A 13,872-nucleotide genomic window follows, 5' to 3' on the forward strand; every position below is an offset into this window, starting at 1 on the left:
AAACAACGACTTATACTGAAACTTGTCAAAGTCACTTAAGGTCCAAAGGCAGTTATTTATACATTTACTTAATAAACATTCATCAAGTAGTAACAGAATGAAAGACGCAATGAAAAACACAGAGATCTAATGGTCAACAAGGCAGAGGAAGTATAGAGAAGATAGCAATCCCTGCAGCTAGAGTGTTCCTTAGTATTACACAGAGAATTAGGGCCAGAACTTGAGAATGGTCATTGATTTTTTTTTTTTTTAAGGAAGAATACGTCCTTAAGAAGAGAAGGTATGATGCAAAATAAATCATCATTAGAATGTATAAGCAAGAGTAATTTTTTCTTCTTTATGCAGGGTTATTGAAACATTACCAGACAGCTGCAGTTTATTTCATGTAGACATTAATTTTGGGCAAACCATTGGGAGGCACCCATAATGAATTTTCATTTTCTGAAAGTTCTGCCACTATTATGAGGCAATATGGTGGAAAATGCAAATCAAAACCACAATGAGATATTACTTCACATCAGTCAGAATGGCTATTATCAAAAATTCAACAAATAACGTGTTGGTGAGAATGTGGAGAAAAGGGAACCCTTGTGCACTGTTGGTAGAACTGCAAACTGGTGCAGCCCCAATGGAAGCAACATGGAGATTCTTCAAAAAACTAAAAATAGATATACCATATGACAGAGCAATTCCACTTCTGGGTATTTATCCAAAGAAAATAAAAACATTAATTCTAGAAGCTATGTGAACCCCTATGTTCATTGCAGCACTATTACAATAGCCAAGATACGAAAGCAAATTAGGTGTACATTAATAGATGAATGGATAAAGATGAGGTAGTACATACATACAAAGGAATATTTCTCAGCTATAAAAAAGAATGAAATCTTGCCATTTGTAACAACATGGATAGACCTAGAATGTATTATTATGCTAAGTAAAATAAGTCAGGTAGAGAAAGACAAATACTATGTGGTTTCACTTATATATGGTTTATAAAACAAAACAAATAAACAAAACAAAATAAAAATGGTCTCATAGAAACAGACCAAACAGATGGTTACCAGGAGGGATGGGGTGGAAGGATAGGTGAAAAGGAGAAGGGGAATACAGTCAATAATATTGTGACAAGTTCACACCTATCACAAAATTACTAGAATTAGTAGGAATCACATTGTAAGGCATAAAAATGTCAAATCATTATATTATGCAACTAAAACATATACAACTAATGTAAGATTGTATACCAACTATACTTAAATTAAAAAATAATAATTAAAATAAAATACATTGGCAGAAAAAATTGGATGTAATCACCATTTATTGTAAATGACAAGTCACTTACTTGTCAGTTTACATGACAGTAAGAGCTGTGGGACAGAGCATGGACTCTGGAATTGATTTGTCTTGGGTCTAAATCTGCCTCTGTCACTAATTAGCGGTGTGATTTTAAGTGAGTGTCTTAACCTCTCTGTGCTTTTGTCCCCTTATCTATAGAATAGGAACTCCGATTGTGTCCATTTCATAAGGTTTTTGTGCTATTAAAGGAATTAATGTATGTAAAGCACTTAGAAGAGTGCCAGACATATAGTAAGTGCCATCTGTTAGTCACTATTTTCCTCTTCAAGTTCAAACCCACCTCAAGAAGAATAAATTATCTATTTACCTCTGATGAGTTAGAACAAATTGAAGAATAAACATAAAAGTGCTTTTAAAAATGACAAATACTGGATTAATGTAAGAAGAGATGACTGTGATGATCATGGTGCTATAATGTCACATTAGACAAGTATTTCTAGAGGAGAGCATTTTCTAAAAGTACCTCACTAGGGAGATTAAGGGGAAAGGTTTGAAGTTCAAGTGGACAGATTAGAGTTCCTTTCTTTCTCCTCAGTGGGATATCTGGACATATGTATACATATATCTACCTTCAAATTTCAGAAAATCATGTTTCAGTAATGCTAATTTTTAAAAATCACAAAATTTAGAAATGTGATTATTTCATCAAACACTAGAAATAGTCACCAATATATTATATTAGAAACAGAAATGTTAAATATTAATTTAATTATCTTTATAATAACTTAAAAAAAACTATGTTCAAAAATTAATGAAGACTGGGAAAACACAATGCCTGACCTTTCCATCTAGCCAAATTTTACATGGTATTATTCAATTAACTTTGCACCAATGAGGAAGAAAATTTAGATCCTATTATTTCTATATAAAAGCACACCTACAAAAAGATAATTTCAAAAGATACTGTGTGATTTTTTAATTCATCATTGCAGTAGTATTTGTTTGTTAAAATAAAGTATGCTTTATGATAATTAGTATACTATATTCTGACAAGATGCACAATTGCTCAAAATTAAATTTCTTATACCAGTATCATTTAAAATGGAAGAAAAATGTACTTCTGTTTAAATAAAATGACTTTTTGCATGAGCCTCAAAGCCCATTCTCCTTCTACTATTTTAATACAAAGAAGCAAAATAAAAATACAGATGGAACAATGCTGGTATGTTAGCTAAGCACTATACATTAATGATTGCAATTCTTCCTCACAAAAATCTTTTAAAAAAAAGCACCACTGTTATCATCAGTGTCTAGCATGGACTTCAACATTGAAAAGTACAAATTCAAATTTTCTTTCCTAATTAATAACTATGTGACCATGGGCTATTCAAATTTTCACCTTTTGTTTCCTCATCTGGTGAAATGAATATACTACTTATCTACAAGGTTAATACAATTAAATATCAAGTGAATGCCCAGCATAGAAAGGAGTTAAATGAATATTTTCTACCTTTAGAAATTTTCAGTAATCCTTGAAATAATGGTTGGATTAGGGAATAAAATTAAAATCTCTGTTTTACCTATTTCTTTGTATAAAAGCTCTGACAGAAAATTAGAGGATTAGCCCACATATATGTATATAGAGTCTTTCTGTATGTTTAATTGTGAAAGTTCTGCCCTTGACCAAAAGATTTAGGCTTTTAACAATGAAAGATAGTTGCTAATCAACTAAGCAAAATTATTCATGTTTTATATACAAAATTATTTTTAAACAGTAAAAAGGATATGGGAAGTAGGTAAGTACGTAGATGAAGGAAGGCTGGCTATGGGTGGATTGTTATTATATTTGTTGTAGAAACGGATACATGCAGGTTCATTATACTCATACAATTTTATCTTTTTTCATGGCTATTTAAAATTTTGTAGAACAGAATGTTTCAAAGTCTTAACTTCATATTTCATCTTAGAGATGACAAAGCCTTTAAAGACTAGTCAAGACAGACTAGAATTGATTGTGCATATTAAAATCTTCTAGGAGAAGCATAACTGACCTTAAAGATATACTTGTTTGAAAACCAAATAAGTACAGTTTTATTGCCCTTAATGTGGCAAATGAGAATATTGGCAACAAAACCCTGCAAATGGGGTATTTGCCTAATTTTTTACAGTGTTTGAATAGAGAAAGGGAAAGAGGATCCATAGTTATCTTTTTTTTTAATTGATCCTTTTTAATGTTTTTCTTTTTGTGAGATATTCTTTTTATTTCTTTTAATTAAAGTTTATTGGGGTGACAACTGTTAGTAAAGTTACATAGATTTCAGGTGTACAATTCTCAGGTGTGCAATACATCATCTATATCTTACATTATGTGTTCACCACCCAGAGTCAGTTCTCCTTCCATCATTCTCTTCTAGAACCCCCCACTTCCCTTATCCTCTGGTAACCACTAAACTATTGTCTGTGTCTATGAGTTTTTGTTTTTTCATTTGTTTGTCTTGTTTTTTTTTTTGTTTTCAGTTTTATATCCCACATACCAGTGAAATCACATGTTCTCTACTTTTTCTGTCTGACTTATTTTGCTTAGCACTATAATCTCATGATCCATCCATGTTGTCACAAATGGTAGTATTTCATCTTTTCTTATGGCCGAATAGTATTCCATTGTGTATATATACCACAACTTCTCTATCCATTCATCTATCAAAGGACACTTTGGTTGTTTCCGTGTTTGGCCACTGTAAATAAAGCTGCAATAAACATTGGAGCACATATGGCTTTACGGATAAATGTTTTCAGAATTTTGGGGTAGATACCCAGGAGAGGGATTGCTGGGTCATATGGTAATTCTATTCCGAATTTTTTGAGAAACCTCTACACTGTCTTCCATAGCAGCTGCACCAGTCTGCATTCCCACCAACAGTGTGTGAGGGTTCCTTTTTGTGCACAGCCTCTCCAACACTTGTTACTATTTGTCTTGTTGATGATAGCCTTTCTAACTAGTGTGAGGTGATATCTCATTGTGGATTTTATTTGCATTTCTCTGACGATTAGTGATGTTGAACATTTTTTCAAATGTCTGTCGTCATCTGTATGTCCTCTTTGGAGAAATGTCTTTTCAGGTCCTCTGCCCAGTTTTTAATTGAATTATTTTTTTTTGGTTGTTGTTGAGTTGTATGAGTTCCTTATATATTTTGGATATTAGCCCCTTATCAGTTCCATAGTAATTTTTAATGAGCACCAGAGATTACTGATTCAGCATAAGTAGCCCTTCCCTTTATTCCATTTAAAAGATACCAGTTTTAATGAATACACTTTGTCTCACACTACCATGTTCTAGAAATCTGTCTTTGTCAATAAAATCTGTATATATAAGCTTTTACTAATTCAGAGGCTCTCAAATTTCGAGTTCCCAATGTGTCTGTCTGGCCTTCTGGACATTGGCGGAGAGTCAGTGGGTTTTCCCTCCTCTGATCAGATTTTCCAGTTGAGTGTGAAAAGTCCTATTCTGCCACTGTGGCTTCCATGCTGGAGAAGAGTGCACTCTTGTGGGGCAACATTAAACAATGACAAGCACCCTCTGCTCCATGGAGCAGTTAGTTCACAGAGAGAACTATACAAATGAAAGTGAGTAATTAATATATACGTGTTTTAACTGGATTGCCATAGAGGTATCATGAAGGTAAATATTAGTAAGTCTTAGATTGTGAAAAAAAAAAAAAGAAATAACTCTAGCTTCCTTTCATGAGCCACTAGTTTAATATTTTAATATTACCTAATATGTGAGTTTTAGGAGGATACAACATTAAGAAAATTAAAGGAAGATTTAATAAATTATTTTATTTAGATAATATGAATTACTCAGATGGTATTGCTTGAGTAGAAAGTATGGCTTCAGTTCTAAACACTGCTTTGGTGTATAGAAAACAAAAACAGAGAAAATTATATGCACATTTGTATAAAAAGCATCAATCATAAATATAGTACTTGCAGAAAATTGATCTGATATGTTATGCATAATTCAATGAGCTAATTTCTCAGTCTTCCACTCTATTTTCCACATCAATGTAACTAGTTTCTATTTGTTTTTCAAGCAATATTGAGAAATGAGATGATGGTGTAAAACTATTATTGTACAGTACTGTTCATTTTGAGTAGTAGTATTATTCAAATGCACACTGCATGTACTATGAATGTCCATGTGTTTATGTGCAAATGTATAAAATACTGTTATTTTATAAATTTCTATAATTTTATCAGAAATATACAACAGCTATTAATAATCATTTTATAGGTGTTTATTAATGAATTTGTGATAGAGCAAATTAATGGGTAGGATAAAGAGACTCTTATTAGAAAACAAGAGTCAATACAAATAAATTGAGACTGTATAAAATTACAGGCAAGTATTAAAATGGAGCACTTCATATTATTTAAACTATCCACTCAAAATAGTTGCCATAAAATTTATCATTTATGATTTTATTTTGTGTGTCTATTTTTTAATTTCTGAACAAGATTCTAAAATTACCTTTTTCTACAAATCCAAAATTTCACTTAGTAGGCTTATTTAAAGTAAGACACACTTTTATCCTGTTATCCCTACTTAGCCAAATAGTCTTTGTGACACTTGATCAGCATAGCCATGGAGAGATTGAGCTTTTGCTGTTGCCGCCTCTGAAATTCAGTAAATAAAAAGCTGGCCATGGTCTGTAAGTCTGTAGGTCTGGCACCTTTGAAATCATTATATCCCATTAAATGCCCATTTATATGTTTCTTGCCTTTGATCATGAAATCAAATCAGAAAATGTCCTTTTTCAAAGCAATATACTTAGACTTGAGAACCTGAGCAATCTCAGGCAGGATTCCTATGTGCAGTTGTAACTTGTTACTAACACACTAGATTGGCTGTGGTAAACTATGGTGGTGGTTACCTGCTCCAACAACTTTGTCAATGGATATGTTGGTGGCGTCCAATTCCTTAGCAAACTCATGAACTGCTTGGGTAGGGTCTTCATATGTGTGTGGATCAACGTAAGTCCTGAGTCCTGGAAGTTTTACTGTTTAAGGAAAGGAAGAAAAGGCATTATTGTAGCTAAATTTATAAAACCTTTATTGGGCACATTTTATGATAACATGATTGGTTAAAAATAATCCCCATTATGATAAAGAGCACCGACCTGTAGTTTATTCTAAGGTATCATAGAAATTGGCAGATAGGTTGGATTAAGTGTTGGACAGTTTACAAAAAGAAGTTCCCCACAATGAAACATAAAGATGAACTGCAGTGAGCTTTCTCTGGAAAAGGAAAATGGACATTCATGGAGGGGGATCTTAAAGATGGTTCAAAAATTGTGTAGGCCCAATAATTACTTTCAGTGCACTAGTGAATGAATGCCATCACCCCATCGCATGTTTATGATTTTACAAATAGTAACAAAGTATCTATCACAATGCACATCTGACAATAAATCAAAGTTTGTGAAATCCTCTCATAAGGAGGGAATAACTACTGTAATTAAAGATAAATTAAAGTATATAAAATGCATGTCTTCTATCTGACGTTTCTGATTTTATTACCATTCACATTCAAAGTCCCACTCTACAATTATAGATATAGTTTAAGATATGAGTTTATGCATATATGATATGGGCATTAAGGTGTATATTAATATAGTATCAGTTAACTAAAATCTTATTGTATAGATTTTCAACATGTTTAAAGGCAATATAACTATTCTCTGTAAGTTTAATTATGGTGCTAAGGAGCTAAATTGCAAAGATAAATCATATTATAGCTTATTAAATATAAATCCCCTTCATAATTTATTTATTTAATTATTCTGAATGTGAAACATTTTCATGATATTCTGTAATCAAAATAACAAAGACAAAAGTTACTAGAGAATCATTTTGGATTTGATTTAATATTAATGAGTTTTCTATCACTTGGGAAAATAGCTCATATTAGAAACAATTTGGAATGTTCAACAAACTAACTTTCTTTGAAAGAAAATTAAATTTTTAAAAAGTGAGCCTAAGATCTATTAAAGTACATAAACATGCTCTAACATTAAAGGAAATGAAATTTATCTCCCACAGTGCATGTACTAATATTATTGATTTTCCTTCTAATTTGGTAACATTTGTAGAAAGTATTGGTAACATTGTTTCAGCAGGGGAGGTGGATGCTTAATGGTGATATATTCTTTCATTTATCACACTAGAATATTGAAAGATTTTTTAATCCTAAAATAACAAATAAAAAATAAGACATTCTTTTTTTCCAAGATCCATTTATCATGAAAGAATCTTTTTGGCAAAATCACAGCTGAACAATCTGTGATGACCAGATTTCTTTGAATGAGTGTTGTAGTTTGCATGAAACAGATGTAGATACTGTGATGATAGCAATTGTTCTGAGAAACTTCGGTACAATGGACATTAGGCCAATGAATCCAGGATTTCAGAGTTTGGGCTACAAAATGATTAGTGTGTGGACCTACACGCACTTTGTGAATGCCATAATTATACCACATTATAACTTACGTTCCTGCAAAGCTTCCATAGAGGTTTTGAGTCAATAGACATAACAATAAATCGAATAAAAAAAAAAAAAAAAATAAAATGGTGGCCTGGAGAGATGGGAGGTAAAAAACTATTTTCCTTAGCTATTTCTTTCTTTTTAAAAAAAAAAAAAAATTTCTTATATATTTCTTTATTATTTTTTTAATTTTTTAAATTTTTATTTCTTTATTTTTTTTTTCATTTTTATTCTTTTATTAGTTTCAGGTGTACAAAACAATATAATAGACATCTATCATTTATATCCCTCACACAGTGATAACCCCCTCCCCCATCTACTACCCCTCTGACATCGCACACAGCCATTACATTTCCACTATTTCTTAAGATGATTTTGAGACAGCAGAATAGAGATGGGAGAACGAGGGAGTGAATAGAAAACACAAAAGAAAGGCTGACTCTACTACTTCTGCCTGGTGTTGATACTGCCCAGGCAAAAGAGTAACTACTCTTTATCTTGAGGCAAGGTGCAAATAATTTGAGAAGACACCAGCAGTTAGGGAGTCAATATCCACAGAAACGAGGAAACAGCAAATCTTTTGCCCTTGCTTGGGGCAAACTATGTGTGGAATAGCTTTTGAAGTGAAAACTCTACTTTTGAAGTTTTTTCTATTTTGAATAGCTCAGCAAAATGAATTAGCTAGACATCATAGAAACAAAAGCTCTTGAAAGCTTGCTATTCAGGTGCCTAGTGCGAGTGCCCCAAAATGTCATTATTAGTATTTTTATGTAAGAATATGTATTCACAATTATTAATATCATCGAGGTTTCCTAGAGACAGAATTTGGGCTCAGAAATGGCCATTTCTTTTGAGCTCACAGATGAGTTTGCATGCATCTGCTGTTATTACAAATAGTATTGTGCCCTATAAAAACAGACAACAGGGTCTCTCTTTAGTCCAGGGGTCTACTATAATTTATTATTACACTAAAACTATTTCTAGCATTTCCAATACTAAAACGCTTTACCCTTAAAACAAGTAAAAAGATGAAGGAAACATATCATACATTCAAACTATTATACAAGGAAAAGCTTTGGAGTAAGGAAAACAGTAAAAGTAGCCATAGACATACTAAAAGATGTTAGGAAATAAAGCCTTGTCAGAATCTTTTTGTTTAGTCAATTTGGTTACATTTCAATGATAACTCTCAGCAAATGGAGGTTATGATTTGTGTTCAACCAGTTTTGCTCTGTCATTAGTTATAGTAAGGTAAGGAAATGGTAATATAAGAAGAAAATCTAGCATTCCTTTTCAAGGGGGAAAAAAAAACAACCTTAAAAAACAGGGTAAAAATGAATTATTTTCCAGTTAAACAATACAAATATCTCACTTTGCTAAACTTAAGGAAATCAATTTGTGAGAGATTTACTGACATCAAAATTTACAAAAGGATTATAAAATGAGTTACCAGACACAATGTCTCAAGTATTTTAAATAAGCACTGGCTTTAGAAAGCCTTGAAATTGTGTTTTAGAGTTACCCTTCAGTACCTGCCAGCCCTAGAGATGTATTACTAAATAACCTGAAAATTAAATAATCATTCCCAAATAAAATCAATCAAATTCATTGTGATTAATTAAAATCAAGTAAATCGCTTTTCTATCCACATGACATTTGGGGAAACAATACAAGTATAAACACATACACACACACACACACACACACACACACACACACACACACACACACACAAGTAAAATGGCCTGTTCCCTGTGGGAGCTTTGGCTGCTGATTTTTAACAGCAGACCCCAGAGATTCCAGGAATCGGGTGATTCAGGATGCAAGGCACATAATCCCCTCACACCAATAATTAAGGGCAACATACAGAGTAACTGGGCTGTGTCAAGAAAACCAGATAATAAACACATGCACACGTGTTAAGCTGCACTACTTTACAGCTCGTTCTGTGCAAACACAATAATTTACATTTCCATTTTACCAGCATGAGTTGCCCTAAGGATAGCAAAAAAGTAAAAAGGCCCAGCCAGAGAGGGCAATGGGACAGGATCTTAGGAGGTGAAACACATTTCTTTCCTTTTGAAGCGATATTATGGGATTTGTAACAAGGCTGGAGGGAATAGTTCATAGCTAGAGCTTTTTAAAGTAATACCAAATAAATGGTCTAAAATAAACCAGCTGTAGTATTAAGGTGCAGAAAGTTTACGACATGCATACAAGTTACTTTATGCCCTTGCAGCTAGGATAAAGTGCATGTCTTTTTGTTTGTCTATCATAAGGATATTGTGCATTTGAAAAAAATTAAAGTTTCAACAAACTTTATCATAAAAACCGATAGCTAAAACAGTTCGGAGTGATAGAGAAACCTGTATACAATTGGCACACAGACATTTATTAATGCTCCAACTTCATGAGATTTATAATTCCCATATAAAGAACCAAATCAGTATGGTCTTGCTCTAAAGACAATATTTACATTGACTGTCCAACTCAAATTAAGAGCAACTTAATCCAAAGGAATGTAACTGGTCTGACTAATTTATGCATGGCAATTTTCGGTGTTTTGTGGAACTATGAAAAAAAAAAAAGCTAGACAAGAATCCTTTAATTTGTTCATGTACTCTTTTATGACTAACCTAACTAATCTGAAATGATGAAATGTTGATATTAGAAAAGTAGTACTTTGTTTTTTTTTCGGTGAATTATTTTATAATGACAGCAATAAGATGACTAAAACAAACAATGTGCAACGTAAACTCTTGCATTGTGTCCATCCCATATCAACTTGCATTTTGGAAAACTCTTTTTTTTTGTTTTGTTTTCTTCAAGCTACTGTCTGCCTCCTGCATGTCAGCAGCAGGTCATCAAGTTTTTGCTTGAGTCACAACTAAAGCTATAATTTTTAAATGCAAAGCCAATGATTGATACAAAGTATCACGTTGAGTTGAAAATAATTTTAGAAGGCAATAGTGAATGCCAAAGAAAGTAATGCTTAGAAAACTATACTAGTTATATTGAGATTATTTGAGAGCATATAAACTTGAGTATTGTCTCCATACTAATTTCCATCAGAACATGCTATTCCCTTTAAGTCCACTGATTCGTAATTGCCACATTAAACTGAACCATAGTCTGGAAAAGCAAAACACTTGTCTGGGATGATTCATTTTACCAGAAGAAGAAAAAAAAAATGAGTCTTTTTATTAAATATAAATATTTTGTTTCCTAAAAGAGTATTTCTTTTAGAAAATATTTTTTAAAAAACTAAATTGGTTGATATTAAATATGGGGGGAAGTGCTGGCTTTCCTACCAATTGGATATCATGTAACTACAAAATAAACAGTTTATTCTAAAGGAGTTCTCCTGGTTGGCTGACAAAAATGGAGCAAGGCATTTTACATAAACAGAGGTTGTTTACCATTACTTGGCAGTTAGAAAAGGGGAAAGGCTCCTATTTAGACTTTAGCAAAGGACAGTAATAAGGAAATTGAAGATATACTTTTCCTTTTAGTTATGCAGAGCTGACTATAATACTTACTCCCCATCATGTGCATTATTTGAATATAAACCACAGGTTACCCTTCATTTTAGCTAACATATACTGAAATGTGGCCGTGAAAAAAATCACTTAATGCAGAGCCATGAATCTCCTTCTTTGTTTAAAATAAATTTAATTTGCTCAGTTTTTCCATAAAACTACTTTTGAATTCTCTATGTCAGGATGAAGTTATCCAATTATAAATCAACAACGGCTAAAACTAAAATGGTAAAACCAAAACAGTTTCGAAACTTACAATGTCCATTCCCAAAATGAAGTCTTTTTTCATCTGTACCATGTTTTGACTTTTTATAGCCACAGAACCTAGAGATAAATAAAGGGAAGAGAACACAGAAAAAATATATACTTAAAACAATTATCTATGCTCAGAATGTGCAAAGCACAAAAATAAAGCATTTTCCTCAAACAATTAAATGCTTTAGTGAAAGTTTAATGACTTCATATTTTCTAAATCCTCTATAGAAAGCCTCCTTCTCTGGGGACACTGGAAAGCTGCCTAATGAGGAGATATGTAGGGTTACTTCCCCACTGTGCAGACCCCTTCAGTTGAGTTTTTTTAATGGCCTTAGAAAGTGTTTATAGTATTTTTTTAACAACTGCTGTTAGAATGAATGAAGGGTAAAGTCTCCATTGTTAGTGATTAGGGTTGTGCAGTGTTACCAGTGTTCCGGGTGAGAAAGCGTCAGGGAAACCTGAGGTGTATTTGAAGAGTGAAGGGATAATTGGAAAAAGAAAGTAAAAACTAGGAGTGAGGTCAAAAGAGAGAAGAAAAGTGGTGTGTATTGGAGAGTGGGGCGGGAATTTAATGGAAAAAAGAAAATCAAAGCTAAAGATGAAGAAACAAAAGAAGGGGTAGAAAGGTCTAGAATACCAATGGAGACTTTCTTATTTGTTAAAATACATTATTAACCACACTCTTTAGATTTTAGCAGCAATTGGAGGAGGAGGGGACCTAGCAAAGCAATAATGAAAGTAAGTCATAAAACAGACTGTGAACTCACCTCCCAATCAAAACGTAGGTGACCACTGTGAGGAGAATAATTGCTACTGCCGCTGAAATGGCAATCATTACCACTTGACTATTTTCACCAGAGATAGAGAAAGCTGTGAGGTTGAAAAGAAAAAGAAAAAATTAAAAAGACTAGTAGTTAACTAACATCTACATGGAAAATATGACAAACTAAGTCATATGTATTCATTTATTCTGTTTCTATCTGAAATACAGCTTACTGTCTGATACAATGTAAAAATAATTCTTCATTGAGTTTTAAACAAAAATAGACATTTCTTATTATTTTGTGTGGAACTTTTAATTAATAAGATTAAATATTCTGTTTCAGTGGCATCCATCGAATGCTATTTGAGTGCCTACTGTGTGAAACACACTGGACTGGTTTTCTTTGTCCTAACTCCTAAGAAGCTCAATAGATAAACCAGAAGTTAGAGGAGGAACATAGAGAACAGGTAAGAGTTCCCCAAATGAAAGGATAAAAGCTTTCTAATTAAGCTGGTTTAGTCTGCAAGATCTACATTTATTTAAAAGGTGGCAGACCACCTGTCCTATGGACTTCAACATGTACCATCAATGAATCGTCCCTCTCCCTGTACTCCCTGGCTTTGCGAAAGGCCCATTACTTGTTCACTCGGAAGGTGTTGGCAAAATGGCCCTGAAGCCAAATCTGGCCTGCCATCAGTTTTTGTATAGCTCAGGAGCTTAGAATGGTTTGACAGTTCTTAATGGTTGTAAAAAATCAAAATAGGAAGATTTTGTGATGTGAAAATTATATGAAATTTAATTTGTAGTGTCCATAAATAAGATTGCATTGGACCGCATTCATTCGTGTATTGTCTATGGCAGCTTTTATGCTATAAATAAATAGCCAAATAGAGTAGGAACAACAGAGACTGTATAAACACAAAGCCTAAAATATTTATTATCTTGCCCTTTACAGGAACAATTTACTGACCTTGACCTAGACCAGTGCTTCTCTAATGTTAATGTTCATATTGGGTATCTTTTGGAAAACGCAGTTTCTGATTCAGTGGGTCTGGCGTGGGGACTAAGATTATTCATTTCTGATGACTTCTCAGTGGTGCTAATGCAGCTGATGCCAGACCAAAACGTTTGGCAGCAAGGCAGTAGGTCAAAAATGTGAAGTCACCTTGAGCTCTTGCTCTCCTGATCATTCTAGATCTGATTAATCACTAAGCCCTTTAAAACATCTTAGTTTATGTCTTCTTCATTTCTCTTTTGGATTACAATTAGTAATTCCTAACTAGTCTCTATTTGCATGCCTTTCCTTTTACTGGCCACCAGAGTACTCTTTCTAAACCATGAATGTGATTGTGTCATTCTCGTGGCCTAAAATGTTTGCAGGGTTCTCCATCACTTTCAGGATAAAATGCAAATTCTGTAGCAGAACATGTAAAATGCCTTCAGCTCTGTCCCATGTCTAAATCTCCAGCTTCAAC

The 13,872-nt window shown here is 33.1% G+C and overlaps 1 protein-coding gene across 2 annotated transcripts in view; it reads right to left on the bottom strand.

The window, feature by feature from the left end:
- The window catches only part of EPHA3 (EPH receptor A3), a 350,067-nt gene that overhangs the window by 55,025 nt on the left and 281,170 nt on the right, over nucleotides 1-13,872 (bottom strand). For both annotated transcript variants that reach the window (XM_074333229.1, XM_019745445.2), the window contains exons 8-10: nucleotides 12,402-12,504; nucleotides 11,636-11,703; nucleotides 6,231-6,356 (exon numbers count right to left, since the gene is read on the bottom strand). In XM_074333229.1, the coding sequence (XP_074189330.1) occupies nucleotides 6,231-6,356; nucleotides 11,636-11,703; nucleotides 12,402-12,504 (297 nt within the window). The remainder of the gene's footprint in view (nucleotides 1-6,230; nucleotides 6,357-11,635; nucleotides 11,704-12,401; nucleotides 12,505-13,872) is intronic.

This window comes from Rhinolophus sinicus, linkage group LG01, assembly GCF_036562045.2.
Source record: "Rhinolophus sinicus isolate RSC01 linkage group LG01, ASM3656204v1, whole genome shotgun sequence".
Lineage (NCBI taxonomy): Eukaryota > Metazoa > Chordata > Mammalia > Chiroptera > Rhinolophidae > Rhinolophus > Rhinolophus sinicus.